Raw genomic sequence first — 22,609 nt, 5'->3', positions numbered from 1 at the left:
GAGCAAGTTTGATGCATTATATCCGAAAACACATGACCACGAACATAATGCATTGAGCATTCCTCATGTTGTCAAGGAATTCAACATATACGAAAAGCAGTAGACATCATAATAATGACCACTGATATAGATAGTAATTACTTATGATAAAATCTATCAATTAGATATAAAAATTGCTGTAAGAAACCGTCATAACAAAAGCGTCACAATAAGTTTTTATCATTTATAGAACTTTTCGTTGAATGATAGTATTTGCAACCATGACGAACTTGCAACGACACACTACTTTTCCTTGTGGCACACGATATAATATGTACTATGTTAGCTTCTTTAAGTATTACGTATGCAAATTGTACATTAATGACTATAGGCAGATGCACAAGATACAAAGAAACAAAATATAAATCAAAGTTTGTAAGCCATAAAGAATTTGAATACATACCAGTCTCGACGGCAGGACATCAATCAGAGTTACCTTTGAAATTAATTGGAGACGGCAACACAATACTTTGTGGTAACTGGTAACTCACCATGATTCTTTCTTATTAATATATAAATCCCGAAAACAAGAACTCACTAAGAAATAATGTAACATCCTAAAATGATTCTAGTATTAAATAAAGAAAGTTGCGTTTAGTTATCGAGTGTTAATAATTAATTTATGCTAAATAAAGAAAAGATCATGGATTGGGATTAAATAAGATGGATTAAAGGGTAATGGGCTTTAGGTCCATGGGCCTTGAGGAATATAAATATCCTCCTAAACCACCATAAAACCCTAAACCTCATTTCATTCCATCTTAATCTCTACACACTCCAAACACACACACGCCGTACGCGGCCGAGCGAGAGAGAGGTGAAGTCTGAGCAAGAAAACGTGATTCAAGATTTATACAAGATCCAAAGTTAATAAGCTAGCTAACCGAGAACAAAACGAAAACATAAAGGTATGATTTCGATCTTAAAGTTCATATTTTAATAGACGGTTAGCCATGAAACTTGAAACTATAATAGATCGGGTCTAAACAAAACGTAAAGTAACGAACTTGATGCTAGGGCGAATCCAATGAACCCATAAACAGATACGGTTCGTATAGGATAAACCGTAAATCTTGTATTGAACGTTTTTGAACTTAAAGGTCCAAACTTTACGTGTTTTCGGGTCAAACCTTATCCAAAAACGACCATAGGAATGATCGCGGGTTAGTCAAATACCATACCCATGGATTTCTCGGTAAAACGATGAAGATTTTGGGGATTAAAGATGAACAGCGGCGGCTGCTGACAACTTCGCCTACAAGCGAACTTCGCCTGCAAGCAAGTTCGCTTGCAAGCAAGTTCGCCTAGCTGATAACTTCGCCTAAGGCCAAGTTCGCCTAACTGATAACTTCGCCTGGTGATAAGTTCGCCCATGATAACTTCGCCTGGCATATGTTCGCCTAGGGTTAACTTCGCCGATCACTAACTTCGCCTATGCTTAAGTTCGCTTAATGTTAAGTTCGCTTAATGATAAGTTCGCTGGAGTTAGCAAATTAGAAAATAAATTAAAAACCTAATGAAAAATATGTTAAGACAGTTAATGGAAATAGGAATGATCGCGGGTTAGTCAAATACCATACCCATGGATTTCTCGGTAAAACAATGAGGATTTTGTGGATTAAAGATGAACAGCCAGGGGCTCTGCCCCTTGGACCCTGCTAGGGGCTGCCGCCCCTAGACCCTGCTGCCAGGGGCGCTGCCCCCGGACCCCCGTTCGTTGTGGGTAGTAGCTAAGACTAGAAAGATGATATGAGTAGTAGTAGTTAATTGATACATGTAAATATTATACAGTTAGCCGTGCACAGCTCAAGAAGGGAATAACGATTAACGGAGAGCGTAACAGGATTCAGGTGAGTTTCTAGCCCCATTTATGTGTTATGTTTCCGGGGCTGTGAGCATACTCAATATGTTTGTTAATACGCTTATCTTAAGAGATAAGTGTATGCCTTATGTGAATAATGTGAAATGTATGAATGATTGCCTGATGGTACGTGAACGATCTTCGGATATTGCACGTACTGTCAGGTTGTAACGCTATGTATAAGGTAAGTATGATATGTATGCTTATGTGTATGAATGTGATAAAGTTAATAAAAGAAGGAAAGGATGGTTGTATGGTTACGAAGAGGGTACCGGGCCCTAATAATATTCGAGGTATGATGTATGGTTGTATGATAACGAAGAGGGAATCGAACCCTACTAATATTCGAGAACTAGGGAACCGAGCCCTAATAATACTCGAGGAAGGAGGGTACCGAGCCCTAATAATACTCGAGGAAGGAGGGTACCAAGCCCTAATAATACTCGAGGAATGTAGGGCGTAATGCTCTTTATAACGTAAGATATGAAAGCAAGTTAATACAAAAGAAAGTATGAATGAAAGAATATAAGTTTGTGTGTATTGTATAATGTATGATTAACTAGAACTCACTCAGCGTAGCTGACTTTTAGTATGCACGCATGTGAGTAGGATGAGGCAGTTGAGGAGACACGTGGCACTGAATAAGAGGCTGGCTTCGGAAGACTCAAGACGTTTAAGTTTAACGTTTTGTTTATTTTGAAAGACACGATGACGTTTTAAGACAAGATGTGTTTTGTTATGAGATGTTTTATGAAAGTTTTTATATTCCGCGAATGTTTTAATTAACTATGATATTTAGAACTGTGTTTATGAGTAAATCCAACACGAAAGTAGGGCTACCGGCAACGGGGCTTTACAAATAAAATGACCTACACCGTCTATTAGTTATACTTACCTTAACTTATTTCCTACTCGAACTCTAATTCCTAGTAATACTCAAACACATAATTAATGAACTCTATCTCTAAAATAAATAAACCAGTTAATTTTGTAAAATAACTTACTTCTCTTCACCGCAATCGCAATGGAAGAACACATAATGTAAAAAGAACAAATACACACACACTCTTTAATACAAATAACTATATTTAACCATATGATTTCTAGATTCATGGACATTAAATTCTACTAATTCTGTTAGACTTAAAAAGGCAATGCAAATCATTTTTCTTCTTTACTAGGAAAAGCCGGATCGCTCAGATGACGAAAAACACGACCTCAACAACCAATAATAGAACAAGTACCATCGAAAATTAGTTTAAATCCTATTGTAGTGATTTTGTTGCATTGGTTTCTTTTGGAGTGTCTGGTTCGCCCGGCAACAATCTTTTTTGCATTTGTGTAAAGCGTATAACACAGTGCTTCGAACGTCTTATATCATTTAAATAATTTTGGTTAATCAAGAAAATTAATTAACGCAGGACGAACGACAAGCAACAATCTTTAACCTTCAACTTAGAACATCGTCGGCCGAGTTATTCCAACTGGAAATTCATAATCTCATGATCTCATCACCTGTATTAGTAATGTGTTACTCTTTGACATACACACATCTAACCGAAAATATAACATAAAAATCTAAAAATGACATCAATAGATACACAACCATATTCCATAAATTCATATCAGTTAAACTATCCATTCGGTTTTACCGAGAATCAACGACAACCATTATCCAAATCAAACATAATCCACATCAGTAGATACAAGTCTATAACATAAGCTCTACAATAGAACTTAAACTTATTCTCGAAATTATTCTTGTTGTCGATGATACTGTTCGGCTTTCAAGGCTGCTTCATAGGATGATTAAACTTACATCCACGCCCGTATCTGCAACGACCAGTACCTTCATAGTTGCGGCATAGGTTCTTCTCCTGTGACACAAAAGAAACATACACGTACACTATGTTAAGTTTTTTGTATTTTATGTTAGGGGTGTGCACAAAATCGAAAAAACCAAAAAAACCGAACCGAAAAAACCAAACCGTATTAGAAACCGGCGGTTCGGTTTAGAATTTTGCAAAAACCGAAATATTGGTTTTGGTTCGGTTTTGTATTTTGTTAAGAACCGAAAAAACCAAACCAAACCGAACCGAACCGAACCGAAATAATCAAAAAATGAAATAACCATAATATGTTAACCGTAAGTCTGTAACCATTAAAGCAAAATCTGCCGATAACTATTTGTTTAGTTTTAACATATGGTTTTAATAACTAATAGAACTATGTTAGATTTTGATTTTGAATTTTGATTTTAAATGTATCTTTTATTAGCTTTTAATATTTGAAGTCCAAATATTCAATATTCTATTAATCATTAGTTTTTTTTAAAAAATATCATGCCCAATTTCAATATCTTGGGTTTTTTGCCCAAAAAGTTTTGGCTCGATTAGCAAACCGAAAAAACCGCATCCAAAACCGAACCGAACCCAATAACCAAAAACCGAAATCGAATGGTTTTAAAAAATAATAAAACCGAAAGTTTGGTTTTTGGTTCGGTTTTAGTCAAAAACCGCACCGAACTGCACCATGCACACCCTTATTTTATGTGCAAAGTATAATGATTTTGGGATAAATCACTTGCAAATCAAATTTAAGAAGCTACAAAGGATTTAGAAACATACTGGTCTCAACGGCAAGCCAATGTCGTTGAGAGTTATTTCCGGCTCCCTGATGCTTATAAACGTTACACGTTGATTCCAACCATTATCAATTCGCGTGTATCCGTTTTGATACTGAACAGCTTCACCACCAACATATGGACCATACCCGTGATACGGATAATACAATACAGGCTCGGGGTGGTGAAATCTACAGGCTGTTCCATAACCACAAACTCCGGTACGCATATAGAAATAGCAATCCGGCTTTCCCTGGTTAAGAAGACAATTAATAGAATTTAATACGTCCATGAATCTAGTAATCATATGTTTACAATATGCGTTCTTCGAGTTTGATCGTGGTAAGAAGAATAATAAGTTGTATTTCAAAAAGATATGCATATGAAGTAGTAAGTTACCCATCGTTTTGGAAATCCCAGGGCGTTGAAATGCAGCGAGAAATTAAGTGCAGGCTGCGGTAAGCGATGATCATACATGCAAGATGACCCTCTCTTGCATATCCCCGCAAGAAAGAACTGCAACAAGAACGAACAACATAAGAACAACATAATGAAGACGAGACTCGCTTATAAATTACACAAAGAAATATTAGTCAAGAACATCCCTAGCAAATCTAGATTAACACTACTAATTTATAGTTATCCTATTAGTTAATGTTGGTTAATCATCAATCTCGTTAAAGTTTCGTTAAATATTTCGTTAGTTATTATAGAATAAATAAACTTTGTTAGAAAGTTCAGTTAACAAAGTTAGGGTACAAAGTGTAATTAGTAGATAGTTTGTGTATATTATTGTAATTAGTAAGAATATAAATGAAACATTGCGTAGTATGTACGAACCGTCGTGACGGTAAAATGTAAATGCCGGCAAGGGTATAAATACCTCCGGCCACCACCATTGTAAATCAATTCGTTTTTAGTTTCAATCAATATGCAAGATTTCTAGATTTTATGTTAGCATAAAAATAGTAGAAACTTTTCATGTTAGCATAAATATAGTATCCTACATTTCTAGATTTTATTAATCAGTTGATTAAACAAAACACCTCTAAAGCTTTAAATAATTACTGAACTTAACTGGTGCACATACTTGGAATTAAGAGTACTCATAAAACCAAGAATTAAAAAAAATTATATATTAACTTCTCGCGACATGGAATGAGTCCATTTACGTAGGCAGATGCACATTTCACGTACTTTGCCACGTTCATGCCATTTACCTTAGTCGCCCTAGCCTTTATGTTATTGCAACAACAATAGTTGTTCTTCTAACATCTAAGCAATAGATTGCATTGACATCAAATTTTACTTATTAGTTGATATGATAAGTCACAAGTATATTTTTCAAGGTGACATGAGGTTAATCATACATGGTCTTACAAGAGTGTTTATATTTTTTATGAATAGCTTTGAGAGTGTTGTTAATATTAGATTATTATAAGCATTACTAGGGTTATATATGTATTCATGAATTTATATATTGCTGGTTAGATAAAACAATAATGTCTGGTAACACATTTTTAGCGTTAACACATGAATTATTTTGATGATTGTTAACCGGCTCATTCTTAATCGTTGCAATGGTTATAGGTTGGAAGAGTTACCCACCATTTTTATGTTTATATAGTTATATACACTATTATGTAATCCGTGTTAATCACCTAGATTGATCTAATAAATTTGATTAATCCAATTTTCTCTTTATCATTCAAATCATCATTGTGTTTGTGTAATTGTGTTCTTGATATCAAATATACCGGTATCATAGCAATATTCGTTTCACGAATGCATTTCACTCTCACACAATTACGAAGACGATGGAAAGAACTTGCACAATCAGAAATCGAAAGAACGATGGTTATAAGTTATAACAGGCGTAGAGAGTCTGGAATTTGATCTAGTAATGCAAACTCAAGGAACAAGACGAGGCGACACTGTTGATTCGTCAAGCAATTAACATCGGAATTCAAGACTAATAATCTGATACAAATCATGCCGATGAACATATAGCGTCTGGAACAGATCAAGGGTTATGGGCCGAAATATGGTATGTTAATTAATACTCATTGTCGTAATCATCTTGCCCAAAATTTAACAAGATTAAGAAATCTTTTGGGATCGATACTCGCACAGAGAAACATGAAGTTGTGCTTATTCTTTGGTGGCAAGTTATGTTGAGTTTAAATGGAAAGTCTTTAAAATTTCAAAACTATACCAAGTCTGGAACAATTATGAATGCAAGGTTTTTAATTTAAGTTTGAGGGAAACAAATGCGAAATTAGTCCGATGTTTGAGGATGATAAGGAAATCATAAATAAATGGATTCTTGAAACAAACTCGGACATATTATCAGAAAACAAGATTGCTTTGCGAGGTGATCGCGAATATAAGGATCTTAAGAATTCATCTCTCTTGATTCTTATTTTCACAAATTATCCATACACGAATCCGCTTCAAAGACACAAGATTGGTTGTATTTTATAATCGATGCAGTTGTAATCGTTTCAATGATTGCATACTCTATTGGATATCGATGATTTCACAAATATAGAGAGAAATAAGGGTTAAGTTTCTACATATATTGGATTGATTTTTTATTTTTACTCGAAAGTTGAAATGTTTGATCTATATATTACTATGAAAAGAGATGAGAGGGTGGAATGTTGCGGGTAAATGAGTATAATCTGTGAACAGTCATTGCCAAAGATCTTGGCCTTGAGTATGAAGATAATATGTTGATAAAAGAACTCTATGCAAATTATCTGGACGTGACCGAGTGTAATTATGGAACAATGGTTGCTACAAGGGATCGTCGAAACAAGTTGGCAACGGTGAAGGATAATCAAGATATAGCTAGAAAGTCCAGCAGAACTCAAGATGAACAAGGATCTTCCCTAACCGAAGACCAGGAACGGATCCTTTTGCTTGTAATGACTGAGGTCAAATGACACATTAGGGGGTAGCCATTCAAAAAATCAAGAAACGATGCCCTAGTTCGATACCTGATGGCTTGCCCTACTTTTTGTCTAAACTGGTTGATTGAATGTCCTAAGGTAGGGCCTTCTTTGCCAAAGTAACGGGGCCCTCCCAATAGGATGAAGGACGCTAAGACAAGGAACTTCACTTCAACACTGGGTAACACTTCCTCCATCTTTGGAATTGAATCACTAGTAGCAGAAGGAGGCAAGTAACTAATTAAGGAAAGACATGAGTTTCCCTTTTCCAAGTAAGTTATGGAAAAAAAAAGTTATTAGCTTTCACCCTTTCTTCGCTTCAAAAGGAGCCGAAAATCTTTAAAGAACTTAATACTTTTTAGACGGCCTTAAGGAAAGAAGAACATGAGCTGAAGTCGATTCGCCAACAGAGAAGGGGGTCGGTCATGAATACAATTCATGGACATGAAACATAATCAAGGACACTTCCTCCATCTTTGGGATTGAATCACTAGTAGCAGAAGGAGGCAAGTAACTGATTAAGGAAATGCATGAGTTTCCATTTTCCAAGTAAGTTATGGAAAAAAGTTATTATTAGCTTACACCCTTTCTCCGCTTCTAAAGGAGCCGAAGATCTTTAAAGAACTTAATACTTTTCAGATGGCCTTAAGGAAAGAAGTACAGGAGCTGAAGTCGATTCGCCAACAGGGAAGGGGGTCTGACATGAATACGATTCGCGGACATGAAACGTAATCAAGAACACTTTTTCCATCTTTGGAATTGAATCACTAGTAGCAGAAGAGACGAGTAATTGATTAAGGAAAGGCATGAGTTTCCAATTTCCAAGTAAGTTATGGAAAAAAATTATTATTAGTTTTCACCCTTTTTCCGATTCAAAAGGAGCAGAAGATCTGTAAAGAACTTAATACTTTTTAGACGGCTTTAAGGAAGAAGTACATGAGCTGAAGTCGATTCGCCAACATAGAAGGGGTCGGACATGAATACGATTCGCGGACATGAAACATAACAAAGGCAGATGCCAAGAAGTTGCACAAGGAACTTCCTTAGGGACTTGTAGTCTTTACTTCTTTTGGAGGCTCAGCGGAGATAATAAGAGCTTTAGTTGTTGAAGAAAATGTCCCGATGAACCTTTATTCACACTTTATGTCGCTAACCCGTGGCAGACAAAGCTAGCAGGTGACGGTAAACTCGCACTGTTCAAACAAGCGCGCCCACCATCAATCTAATTAATTGACACACCCTCCACCAAATAAACACACCCGCCTCGCCCACCATCGCTCCAACTTCTTTTACCTGCAACCGGCCACCATTGGGGCGCAACTGCAACTCGGCAGCAACTTCAGCTCCAGCTCCAAACGTGCACTTGAAACTTCGGCGGCAACTTTAGTTTTTATCTCGTGTATATTGTACAATTGTGGATGGTGTCTTTCTAGCTAGAGCTCTGGTCACTTGTGCATCTTGTGTTTGTGGAATTTTGTATGGAAATTTTGTATAATTTTAGACCGATTTAATGAGAAATTAATGGTGTTTTGTTTCATTTTCAAGTTCAAACTCTCGTGCAAATTAATCGTGTTTTTATTGCTTAAGAAAATTTGGAAATATGCCTTTGAAAGGTTTTCCAGCGAATCTCCGGTGTAGGAATTTATAAAAAAGGTCTAGGCAGTAGCAGCGAATAATTAGTGGCGACACATTAGTGGCGTCATCTAGGGGCACTGACAGCGACAATTGTTGCCCCTAAAGAATCTATTCTTTGTAGTGTATAGGTAGATAATACAATAATATCGGGGTAATGGATTTATAGCTCGTTAACGCATGAATAATTTTGATGAATGTTAACGACACATTCTTAACCGTTGCAACGGTTATAGGTTGTCAGTTGCCTTCCATTTTTATGTATGTATACACTGTTATGTAGTCGGTGTTAATCACCAAGATTGATCTAGTAAATTCGATTAACCCAATATGTTCTTTTTTAAACAAATAATCATTTTGTTTGTGTAATTGTGTTCTTGATATCCAATAGTTAATATTAGCTTTAGGAAACTTTAAACTATTACTCTTCTCCATTTTCTAGATCCTATACCATTCTGTAACCCCTAATTTCAAGTTCTTTATTGTTAATAACACTTTGAAATCTCTAAAAAGAAGTTACTTCATTAATCCAACAAATTTACACCATTTAGATTTTTTTATTATTAAATATACAAGATTTTTTATTATCAAATATAAATAATAAAAAAATACTTTAAATCTCCCATCATGATTAGAGAGAATGCATTAAATAAACCAAGAATGTTTTAATAAACCTAAATGCAATAAACATATCTTATATTTATTTATTTATATTTACTTTTGAAAAACAACCTTTTATATTTTCAATAACTTGATACCATTAGACCAAATGCTCTTTAATTTTAAAAATATTATTACATAATTATATAACAATCAAAATACAATTATATTACGTTCTATTTATATCTCATACCAACTTTTGAAGTAAACCATGAGTTATAAATAAAAATAGTTAAATACACACATTTATGCCTTGAAATGAGTTGTCACATTTTGTAATGTTATAACAAAATAAAAAAGTAACACATTCTTATGAAAACCCAAGATCCGTCTGCAGTCATTGTGAATAATCCTTTTTACAAATTTTAATTGCTTGCATTGGATTGATTTATCACCAAATTCTATTGAGATCTCAAATCATAAACGTCGTAGACATACACAAAAAAAAAAAAAAATCCCTGAGTATGTCATTGACGTTTATTTAAAAAAATATTAGCCGCGCGTTATAAAAAAATTGCCGTTCGAAAAATAAAAAATCTTAAAAAGTATTTAGTCAATAATACCTTGCATGGGTTATGTGAATACATTGGATGCATATTATCCACCATTGCCTGCCGATGATCAGCCTTCACATGAAGAACACAAATAAACATCAATTTACAACATAAAAAAACAACCATGTAATGGTATGTATATAGTAAGTATATTCAAACTATGAAAACCTAAAATTAATTAATGTAACAAGACCTTTTTAATAAAATGCATATCACAAATTTAAAGTGAAATTCTAAAATACGATTATCATACCGAATGATGCCCACGAGCGGGGTGATTAAACTGGCAATGGTCACCAAAGCCACAAGTTCCATAAAACACAAAAAAGAAGCAATCAATTGCTACAGATGGATAGCGCTGACTGGGCCTGACTCTTACACGGGTTCTGGAATTTGCCATAATTTTCAGGTAGGATGAGTTAGCGGATCAAAGTTCTTGCAATGATGGGATGAGCAAGGTACGTTGGTAAAGATTAGAGAGCAAGAGGAGGTGTGTAAAAAGCCTGATATTCTTATGCTTTTATTATAGTGAATGGGAGAGAATGACAAAACTCATTAATTACTACAACAAATATATTTTTTTCTTGAATTTCTTTCGATTAAAAAAACAAACTGATTACAATAAGATAATAAGATGACAGGTAAACGAGCAACAATATTATGTAAGCAAAATTTAATTATACATGAATATTATTTGATTTTATTATTTTTATTTTTATAAACATAAGGTTTTAATTAAATGTGATATCTTGCAAGGTGCATATTGATGGTTAATACAACCATTGATCCTTGTTATCGCTATAACAAAGAACAAAGAGCACACGGTAATTACAAAACTTTGCATGGTACCATTGGTTTGTAGACTACAAGTATTAAATTCTACTAATTCTGTTGTACATAAAAAGGCAATGCAAATCATTTTTCTTCTTTACCAGGAAAAACCGGATTGCTCAGATGACGAAAAACACGTATTATATACATTGGCGGAGCTACCTTTTGAAGTGTCTGGTTCGCCTTGCAACAATCTTTTTTGCATTTGTGTAGAGCGTATAACACAGTATCTTCGAAATTTGGTTTAAATCCTATTGTAGTGATTTTGTTACATTGGTTTCTTATAGCAGCTAGTCCTATATCTAAACATACATTGCTAACCTTTTGGAGTGTCTGCTTCGTCCGACATCAATCTTTTTTGCATTTGTGTAGAGCGTATAACACAGTATTTTCGTACGAGTTATTCCAGCTGGAAATTCATAATCTCATCACCTGTTTTAGTAATGTGTTACTCTTTGACATACACACACCTAATTAAACTATAAAAATAAAAATCTAAAAATGACATCAATAGATACACAGCCATAATCCATAATTCTATATCAAATATAACATCCATTCGATTTTACCGTGAATCAGACAACCATGATCCATATATCAAACATAATCAACATTAACAGTTATAAGAAATATCCATGACAAAAGCTCTATAATAGAACTTAAACTTATTCTCGATATTATTTAGTTCCTGGCTGTCGATGATACTGTTCGGCTTTCAAGGCTGCTTCATAGGATGATTAAACTTACATCCACGCCCATATCTGCAACGACCGGTGCTCTCATAATTACGGCACAGGTTCTTCTCCTGTGACACAAAGAAACATACACGTACACTATGTTAAGTTTTTTGTATTTTATGTTAGGGGTGCGCACAAAATCGAAAAAACCAAAAAAAACCGAACTGAAAAAACCAAACCGTATTAGAAACCAGCGGTTCGGTTTAGAACTTTTGCAAAAACCGAAATATTGGTTATGATTCGGTTTTGTATTTTGTTAAGAACTGAAAAAACCGAACCGAACCGAAATAATCAAAAATTGAAATAACCATAATATTTTAACCGTAAGTCCGTAACCATTAAAGCAAAATCTACCGATGACTATTTGTTTAGTTTTAACATTTGAATATATGATTAATAACACATGTATTTGGTTTACTAGATATGGTTAATAACTAATAGAACCATGTTAGGTTTTGATTTTGAATTTTGATTTTAAATGTATCTTTTATTAGCTTTTAATATTTGAAGTCCAAATATTCAATATTCTATTAATAATTAGTTTTTTTTTAAAAATATCATGCCCAATTAATATCTTGGGTTTTTTGCCCAAAAAGTTTTGGCTCGATTAGCAAACCGAAAAAACCGCATCCAAAACCAAACCGAACCCAAAAACCGAAATCGAATGGTTTTAAAAAATCATAAAACCGAAAGTTTGATTTTGGTTCGGTTTTAGTCAAAAACTGCACCGAACAGCACCACGCACACCCCTATTTATGTGCAAAGTATAATGATATTGGGATAAATCACATGCAAATCAAATTTAAGAAGCTATAAAGGATTTAGAAACATACTGGTCTCAACGGCAGACCAATGTCACTGAGAGGTACGGCCGGCTCCTTGATGGATATAAACGTTACACGTTGATTCCAACCATTATCAATTCGCGTGTATCCGTTTTGATACTGAACAGCTTCACCACCAACATATGGACCATACCCTTGATAAGGATAATACAATACAGGCTCGGGGTGGTGAAATCGACAGGCTGTTCCATAACCACAAACTCCGGTACGCATGTAGAAATAGCAATCCGGCTTTCCCTGGTTAAGAAGAGAATTAATAGAATTTAATACGTCCATGAATCTAGTAATCATATGTTTACAACGTGTGTTGTTTGACTTTAATAAGTTGTATTTCAAAAAGACATGTGAAGTAGTAAGTTACCCATCGTTTTGGAAATCCCAGGGCGTTGAAATGCAGCGAGAAATTAAGTAATGGCAACGGTAAGCGATGATCATACATGCAGGATGACCCATACTTGCATATCCCGGCAAGAAAGAACTGCAACAAGAAAGAACAACATAAGAACAACATAATGAAGACGAGACTCGCTTATAAATTAAGCAAAGAAATATTAGTCAAGAACATCTTTAGCAAATCTAGATTAACACTACTAATTTATAGTTATCCTATTAGTTAATGCTGGTTAATCGATCTCGTTAAATTTTCGTTAAATAGAATAGATAAACTTTGTTAGAAAGTTCAGTTAACAAAGTTAGGGTACAAAGTGTAATTAGTAGATATATAGTTTGTGTATATTATTGTAACTAATAAGAATATAAACGAAACATTGTGTCGTATGTACGAACCGTCATGACGGTAAAATGTAACTGCTGGCAAGGGTATAAATACCTCCGGCCACCACCATTGTAAATCAATCCGTTTTTAGTTTCAATCAATAATACAAGATTTGTTCATTATAATTGTTATTACTTACGTATTATTGTTCGTTTAATAGATCCCGAGGCCTTCAGTTAATAGTTACTTAGCATGCTATGTGTTAATCATACCATCCAAAGATGCATAATTTGTTATTATAAGTAGAAACTTTTCATGTTAGCATAAAAATAGTATCCTACATTTCTAGATTTTACTAATCAGTTGATTAAACAAAACATCTCTAAAGCTTTAAATAATTACTGAACTTAACTGGCCGGTGCACATACTTGGAATTAATAGTACTCATAAAACTGAGAATTAAAAAAAATTATATATTAACTTCTCGCGACATGGAATGAGCCATTTACGTAGGCGGATGCACATTTCACGTACTTTGCCACGTTCATGCCTTTCACCTTAATCGCCCTAGCCGACTAGCCGTTATGTTATTGCAACAACAATAGCGGTCCTTCTAACATCTAAGCAATAGATCGCATTGACATCAAATTTTACTTATTGGTTGATTTGATAAGTCACAAGTATATTTTTCAAGGTTACATGAGGTTAATCATGCTGGTTCTTACATGAATGTTGTTAATATTTTTTATGAATGGCTTTGAGAGTGTTGTTAATATTTGATTAATATAAACTTATTAGGGTTATATTTGTATTTATGAATTTATATATTACTGGTTAGATAAAACATAATTCGGGCAACACATTTTTAGCGTTAACACACGAATTATATTGATGACTGTTAAACCGGCTCATTCTTAATTGTTGCAATGGTTATAGGTGGGCAGTTACCCGCCATTTTTATGTTTATATAATTATATACACTATTATGTAATCCGTGTTAATCACAAAGATTGATCTAATAAATTCGATTAATCCAATTGCTCTTTATCATTTAAATCATCATTGTGTTTGTGTAATTGTGTGCTTGATATCAAATATATACCGGTATCAGAGCAATATACGTTTCACGAATGCATTCCACTCTCACACAATTACGAAGACGATGGAAAGAACTTGCAGAGTCAGAAATCGAAAGAACGGTGGTTTGGTTTTAACAGGCGTAGAGAGCCTGGAATTTGATCTAATAATGCAAACTCAAGGAACAAGATGAGGCGACACTGTTGATTCGTCAAGCAATTAACATGGGAATTCAAGAATAATAATCTGTTACATATTATGCCGATGAACATATAGCGCCTGGAACAGATCAAGGGTTATGGTCCGAAATATGGTATGCTTATTAATACTCATTGTCGTAATTGTCTTGCCGACAATTTAACAAGATGTAGAAATCTTTTTTGATCGATACACGCAAAGAGGAACATGAAATTGTGTTTATTCTTTGGTGGAAAGTTATGTTGGGTTTAAATGGAAAGTCTTTTAAGATTTCAAAGTGTATTCTATGTACTAGACGTTGACAAAAATATACCAAGTCTGGAACAATTAAGAATGCAAGGTTTCAGGGAAATAAATGCGATATTAGTCCGATGTTTGAGGATGATAATGAAATCATGAATGAATGGATTCTTGAAACATACTAGGACATGTTATCTGAAAACAAGATTGCTTTGCGAAGTGATAGCGAATATAAGGATCTTAAGAATTCATATCTTGTATCATATTTTACGAATTATCCATACACGAATCTGCTTCAAACACACGATTGGTTGCATTTAATAATCGATGCAGTTGTAAACGTTTCAATGATTGCATACTCTATTGGATCGATCTTATCAAAAGTATCGATGAACTTCACAAATATAGAGTGAAAATAAGGGTTAAGTTTCTACATATATTGGATTGATTTTTTTATTTTTACTCGAAAGTTGAAATGTTTGATCTATATATTACTGTGAAAAGAGAGGAGAGGGTGGAATGTAGCGGGTAAATGAATATTATCTGTGAATAGTCATTGCCAAAGATCTTGGCCTTGAGTATGAAGATAATATGTTGATAAAAGAACTTTATGCAAATTATATTGACGTGATCGAGTGTAATTATGGAACAATGGATGCTACAAGGGATCGTCGAAACAAGTTGACAACGGTGAAGGATAATCAAGATATAGTTGGAAAGTCCAGCAAAACTCAAGATGAACACGGATTTTCCCTAACCGAAGTCCAGGAACGAATTCTTTTGCCTGGAATGAGGAACGGATCCTTTTGCCTGGAATGACTGAGGTCAAATGACACGTTAGGCGGTAGCCATTCAAAAGCCCAATAGACGATGCCTTAGTTCGATACATGATAACTTGCCCTACTTTTTGTCTAAACCAGTTGATTGAATGTCAGAGGTAGGGCCTTCTTTGCCAAAGTAATGGGGTCATTCCAATAGGACGAAGAACGCTGAGACAAGGAACTTCACTTCGACGTTGGGTAACACTTTCTCCATCTTTGGAATTAAATCACTAGTAGCACACTAGCAGAAGGAGGCAAGTAAGTGATTACATAAAGACATGAGTTTCCATTTTCCAAGTAATTTATGGAAAAAAAGTTATTATTAGCTTTCACCCTTTCTCCGCTTCAAAGGAAGACGTAAATCTTTAAAGAACTTAATGCTTTTTAGATAGCCTTAAGGAAAGAAGTACAGGAGCTGAAGTCGATTCGCCAACAGAGAAGGGGTCAGACACGAATACAATTCGCGGACATGAAACATAATCAAGGACACTTCCTTCATCTTTGGAATTGAATCACTAATAGTAGAAGGAGGCAAATAACTGATTAAGGAAAGGCATGAGTTTCCATTTTCCCAGTAAGTTATGGAAAAAAATAATTAGCTTTCACCCTTTCTCCACTTCAAAAGAAGCCGAAGATCTTAAAGAACTTAATACTTTTTAGACGGCCTTAAGGAAAGAAGTACAGGAGTTGAAGTCGATTCGCCAACAGAGAAGGGGGTCGGATATGAATACGTTTAGCGGACATGAAACGTAATCAATTCCTCCATCTTTGGAATTGAATCACTAGTAGCAGGAGACAAGTAACTGATTAAGGAAAGGCATGAGTTTCCATTTTCCAAGTAAGTTATGGAAAAAAAATTATTATTAGTTTTCACCCTTTTTCCGATTCAAAAGGAGTCGAAGATCTTTAAAGAACTTAATACTTTTTAGACGGCCTTAAGGAAGAAGTACAGGAGTTGAAGTTGATTCGCCAATAGAGAAGGGGTCGGGCATGAATACGATTCGCGGACATGAAACATAACCAAGGTAGATGCCAAGAGGTGGGCAAGGAACTTCCTTAGGGACTTGTAGTCTTTACTTCCTTTGGAGGCTCTACGGGGATAATAAGGGCTTTAGTTGTTGAAGAAAATGTCCCGACGAACCTTTATTCGCACTTTATGTCACTAACCCGTGGCAGACAGAGCTAGCGGGTGACGGTAAAGGTGCCTCCACATTTCAAACCTCGGGAGAGAAGGATGTTGATCGAGCTTTCACATGCTTAGTCCTAGTTTTGGTTAAAGACCCAGAACGGGCTACAGATCTATACTAATGAAGTTTGTATGTGAGAAAGTCAGACTTGAATGCGGCTAAACGCACTAGGGACGAAAGTTGTACTTTCACATAGGCTGCAATGGTTGTGGAAAACGCAGACCAAAGCTTGTTGAAGATTCTTCTAACCCTAATCATGTTTAGGGTTATGTATTTGATTATTATAAACATTATTAGGGATATATATATATATATTGTGTGTTTATGAATTTATGTATTATCACTACTAGATATCCACTTTTACGGCGACGCCAGGCATTGCGGTGACAGCCTAGTCTGTAGCTGCTAATGCCCGACGTCGCCGGTAAAGTCCTATCCGTTTGCATCATCTGCAAATGTTCCTTACCGTTGATAAGCTCATGATCTAATAGTCACCATCTTAAATTTGCACCGTTCCAAACAAACACACCCACCATCAATCTAATTAATTAACACACCCCTCCACCAAATAAACACACCCGCCTCACCCACCATCGCTCCAACTTCTTCCACCTGCAACTGGCCACCACTGGGGGGCAAATGCAACTCGGTGGCAACTTCAGCTCCAGCTCTGGTGCACTCGCAACTTCGGCAGCAACCCTAGTTTTTATCTCGTGTATATTGTGCAAATTGTGGAAATTTTGTATAATTTTAGACCGATATAGTGAGAAATTAATGGTGTTTTGTTTCTTTTTCAAGTTCAAACTCTCGCTTACCCATTATCCAGATGTAGTTCAGTTTGTGTTATATATAAAAGGATTTACGGGATTATTTTTCAAATTGTGTATTTATTGCTTAAGAAATTTAAAATATGTCTCTGAAAGGTTTTCCAACGAAATCTCCGGGGCATTGGCGGCAACAATTAGTGGTGACACAATAGAGACGTCATCTAGGGGCACTGGTGGCGACAATTGTTGCCCTTAAAAGAATCTATTCTTTGTAGTGTATAGGTAGATAATACAATAATGTCGGGTCACACATTTATAGCTCGTTAACGCATGAATCGTTCTGATGACTGTTAACCGACACATTCTTAACCGTTGCAACGATTATAGGTTGGCAGTTACCTTCCATTTTTATGTATGTATACACTATTATGTAGTCGGTGTTAGTCACCAAGATTGATCTGATAAATTCGATTAATCCACTATGTTCGTTATTAGACAAATCATCATTGTGTTTGTGTAATTGTGTTCTTGATATCCAATAGTTAATATTAGCTTTAGAAAACTTCAAACTATTAGCCTTCTCCATTTTCTAGTAATTTGATTCTATATTAACCTCTAATTTCAAGTTACAGATCCCTTTATTGTTTTGTAATCTCTTAAAAAAGTTATTTCATTAATCCAACTCCCACCTCAATGCTTTTAAATTATACTCTTTAATTTTTAATACAACAAATTGACACCATTTTGATTTTTTTTATTATCGAAATAAATAAAGAGTGTTTAAAAAAAATACACAACATGATTAGAGATAATGCATTAAATAAACCAAGAATGTTTTAATAAACTTAAATGCAATAAATATACCTTATATTTATTTATTTACTTTTGAAAAAACAACCTTTTATATTTTCAATTACTTGATACCATTAGGCAAAAGGGGATGATGGTTCATGCGAGAAGTGACATTACAGTGAGAAGTACGAGAAGTGAATCTGAACCATCGATTACATCTTATCAATGGTTTAAAATACAAAATGGCATCTTTGTAATTATCTTGATATTCTACATTCAGATTTTATTATTAAAAGGGTAAAAGTGTCTTTAAATGTGTAGGCCTAGAAGAGTAAACGTACTAAAGTTATGAAATCCCCCTTTTTAAGCCCTAATAGACTCATGTCATTCTCTCCCCGTGAAATACATCTGGCCAAAAGAAATTGATACACAAAATCATTGAAATGAACGAGATTGATTCTTATTGGTAGTGTATATAGAAGAATCGCCTGGCACTTCTAATCATCGTGTTCTTTTCAAGCTTAATTACGGATTTCTATTTGCAATGGTGACTGGACCTTTATCATACGCAATGAATCAAGGTAGGTATGTTGACTAATATGTGTTTTTTTTTCAATCAAATTATCGAACTATCATAGAAGCTAAAAATGCCTACATATGAGTTTTTTTTAATTATTTCATCAACAAGGTATAAGAAGGCCTTATTCTGTGTTGAAAAAAAATGAGTTGGTGTATGGTGAAGTTACCTACATTACATAATCAATTTTTTAAATTATTTATTTGGTACATAGTATGTGGATTTTGTAGGTGTTAATACCATGGTGAGTGACTTACTTTGATTTGTGTGTATCTATCATGATATTCTATATGTTTTTGTTATTTTGTGTAGGGATGCTTATTAATTGTGAATGATAAAATTATAATATGTGTATCTACTCTTTCTAGGATGATTCAGACAAGGTTTTGAGTACTAATTAACAATGTGTATGTAACTAAGGTGCTTATGCAAGATGATATGTTTTTAGTATAATTCGCAGAATGTAACAATGCATATAACTTATATGTTCATTTAGATAGCTATATTTACTTGTGTATGAAATAAGATAGGCGTGTAGCTTATATTTTTTTTAAATGTGTAGGGATTATGTAGTGTGTAGGAAATATTATATTATGCTGACTGGGTACTGTGTATGTGAAGTAGTTAGTATGTTTCTTGTTTTATGTGTAGGGCTAATGGTCCCTTGTGTAAGTAATTTGTTTATTGTGCAGGGTGACTGTGGTTGTTGTTTATGAAGGTTGTTTATTGTGTAGGTTAATTGAGATTCTTGTGTATGTGGTTTGTTTATTATGTATGCTTATTTAGATGATGTGTAGATTGTATTCTGTGTAAGGGGTGACTGTGGTTGTGTATGCAAGTTGTTTACTATGTTGCTTTACTTAGCTTATTGAGTATGTAGTTAGTATGTTTCTTGTTTTATGTGTAGGGCTAATGGGTCCGTTGTGTAAGTAATTTGTTTATTGTTAGGGGTGACTGCGGTTGTCATGTATGCAGGTTGTTTATTGTATAGGTTAACTGAGCTTCTTGTGTATGTGGTTTGTTTATTATGTATGCTTATTTAGGTGATGTGTAGATTGTATTATGTGAAGGGGTGACTGTGGTTGTGTATGCAAGCTGTTTACTATGTTGGTTTAGTGAGCTTTTTGAGTATGTAGTTTGTTTGTTGTGTATGTTTATTTAAGTAATGTCTAGATTGTATTTTGTTGCTTGGGCTTGTGGTCTGTTTAGGCTTTTATTGGCTTTGGAGTTAGATGTTAAGTTGTTGCGTGATGTTAGAATGTAAAGATTTTTAGTATGGTTTGTGTACACTTATTTAAAGGTTTTTGGTTTTGGTGTATGATGTTAAGGTAGCTATGTTGTTATGAAATGGTGAATTGTTGTGTATGTGTTTTGTTTAGTGTGGATGATTAAACTTATATGTAAGTGACAATGTAGGTTGTTATTTGCGCGCCATCAGTTTCAAAACCGGTGATATCCCTAAATTTACATAAGTGTAAGCAGTTTATTTTGTTTGCTATACAATTGATTTGCAAAAAAAAAAAAAAGATTGTATTTTGTGCAGAGGGACTATTTTATGAGTTATGAAGAAATGTTGGTCATTTGGCAAGATGATATGTTTTTAGTATAATTCGCAGAATGTAACAATGCATATAACTTATATGTTCATTTAGATAGCTATATTTACTTGTGTATGAAATAAGATAGGCGTGTAGCTTATATTTTTTTTAAATGTGTAGGGATTATGTAGTGTGTAGGAAATATTATATTATGCTGACTGGGTACTGTGTATGTGAAGTAGTTAGTATGTTTCTTGTTTTATGTGTAGGGCTAATGGTCCCTTGTGTAAGTAATTTGTTTATTGTGCAGGGTGACTGTGGTTGTTGTTTATGAAGGTTGTTTATTGTGTAGGTTAATTGAGATTCTTGTGTATGTGGTTTGTTTATTATGTATGCTTATTTAGATGATGTGTAGATTGTATTCTGTGTAAGGGGTGACTGTGGTTGTGTATGCAAGTTGTTTACTATGTTGCTTTACTTAGCTTATTGAGTATGTAGTTAGTATGTTTCTTGTTTTATGTGTAGGGCTAATGGGTCCGTTGTGTAAGTAATTTGTTTATTGTTAGGGGTGACTGCGGTTGTCATGTATGCAGGTTGTTTATTGTATAGGTTAACTGAGCTTCTTGTGTATGTGGTTTGTTTATTATGTATGCTTATTTAGGTGATGTGTAGATTGTATTATGTGAAGGGGTGACTGTGGTTGTGTATGCAAGCTGTTTACTATGTTGGTTTAGTGAGCTTTTTGAGTATGTAGTTTGTTTGTTGTGTATGTTTATTTAAGTAATGTCTAGATTGTATTTTGTTGCTTGGGCTTGTGGTCTGTTTAGGCTTTTATTGGCTTTGGAGTTAGATGTTAAGTTGTTGCGTGATGTTAGAATGTAAAGATTTTTAGTATGGTTTGTGTACACTTATTTAAAGGTTTTTGGTTTTGGTGTATGATGTTAAGGTAGCTATGTTGTTATGAAATGGTGAATTGTTGTGTATGTGTTTTGTTTAGTGTGGATGATTAAACTTATATGTAAGTGACAATGTAGGTTGTTATTTGCGCGCCATCAGTTTCAAAACCGGTGATATCCCTAAATTTACATAAGTGTAAGCAGTTTATTTTGTTTGCTATACAATTGATTTGCAAAAAAAAAAAAAAGATTGTATTTTGTGCAGAGGGACTATTTTATGAGTTATGAAGAAATGTTGGTCATTTGGCAAGATGATATGTTTTTAGTATAATTCGCAGAATGTAACAATGCATATAACTTATATGTTCATTTAGATAGCTATATTTACTTGTGTATGAAATAAGATAGGCGTGTAGCTTATATTTTTTTTAAATGTGTAGGGATTATGTAGTGTGTAGGAAATATTATATTATGCTGACTGGGTACTGTGTATGTGAAGTAGTTAGTATGTTTCTTGTTTTATGTGTAGGGCTAATGGTCCCTTGTGTAAGTAATTTGTTTATTGTGCAGGGTGACTGTGGTTGTTGTTTATGAAGGTTGTTTATTGTGTAGGTTAATTGAGATTCTTGTGTATGTGGTTTGTTTATTATGTATGCTTATTTAGATGATGTGTAGATTGTATTCTGTGTAAGGGGTGACTGTGGTTGTGTATGCAAGTTGTTTACTATGTTGCTTTACTTAGCTTATTGAGTATGTAGTTAGTATGTTTCTTGTTTTATGTGTAGGGCTAATGGGTCCGTTGTGTAAGTAATTTGTTTATTGTTAGGGGTGACTGCGGTTGTCATGTATGCAGGTTGTTTATTGTATAGGTTAACTGAGCTTCTTGTGTATGTGGTTTGTTTATTATGTATGCTTATTTAGGTGATGTGTAGATTGTATTATGTGAAGGGGTGACTGTGGTTGTGTATGCAAGCTGTTTACTATGTTGGTTTAGTGAGCTTTTTGAGTATGTAGTTTGTTTGTTGTGTATGTTTATTTAAGTAATGTCTAGATTGTATTTTGTTG

The 22,609-nt window shown here is 34.4% G+C and overlaps 1 protein-coding gene and 1 long non-coding RNA gene across 2 annotated transcripts; one reads left to right on the top strand and one right to left on the bottom strand.

Moving 5' to 3' along the window:
* Nucleotides 1–3,687: 3,687 nt before the first annotated feature.
* Nucleotides 3,688–14,406, bottom strand: LOC143534553 (zinc finger CCCH domain-containing protein 37-like). The gene is made up of 7 exons (XM_077029015.1): nt 14,356–14,406; nt 13,098–13,214; nt 12,725–12,973; nt 10,333–10,395; nt 4,923–5,039; nt 4,528–4,776; nt 3,688–3,777 (listed from the first exon to the last, which is right to left on the bottom strand). Exons 1-7 carry the CDS (start codon nt 14,404–14,406, stop codon nt 3,688–3,690), a joined length of 936 nt encoding a protein of 311 aa, XP_076885130.1.
* A 5,608-nt stretch (nt 14,407–20,014) lies between these two features.
* Nucleotides 20,015–22,609, top strand: LOC143534536 (uncharacterized). The gene is made up of 3 exons (XR_013135566.1): nt 20,015–20,242; nt 21,140–21,398; nt 22,296–22,609. It is a non-coding gene; the product is annotated as an uncharacterized LOC143534536 (long non-coding RNA).

Source organism: Bidens hawaiensis, unplaced genomic scaffold, assembly GCF_021521415.1.
Source record: "Bidens hawaiensis isolate Kalapana, Puna unplaced genomic scaffold, B.hawaiensis_p1.1 tig00010199_1, whole genome shotgun sequence".
NCBI lineage: Eukaryota > Viridiplantae > Streptophyta > Magnoliopsida > Asterales > Asteraceae > Bidens > Bidens hawaiensis.
The sequence above is the reverse complement of the archived record's forward strand: the minus strand, read 5'-3'. Positions and strand labels throughout refer to the sequence as shown.

Bases quoted from the DNA above. Each gene is read 5' to 3' on its own strand.
- LOC143534553 (XM_077029015.1), bottom strand. From the start codon at position 14,406: ATGGCGGGTAACTGCCCACCTATAACCATTGCAACAATTAAGAATGAG. The intron at 10,396-12,724 runs GTATGTTTCTAA...CTTCATGTGAAG, and splicing joins TTGGTCTGCCGTTGAGACCA to GCTGATCATCGGCAGGCAAT. The intron at 5,040-10,332 runs GTATTATTGACT...TTCTTGTTGCAG, and splicing joins ATTCACATAACCCATGCAAG to TTCTTTCTTGCGGGGATATG.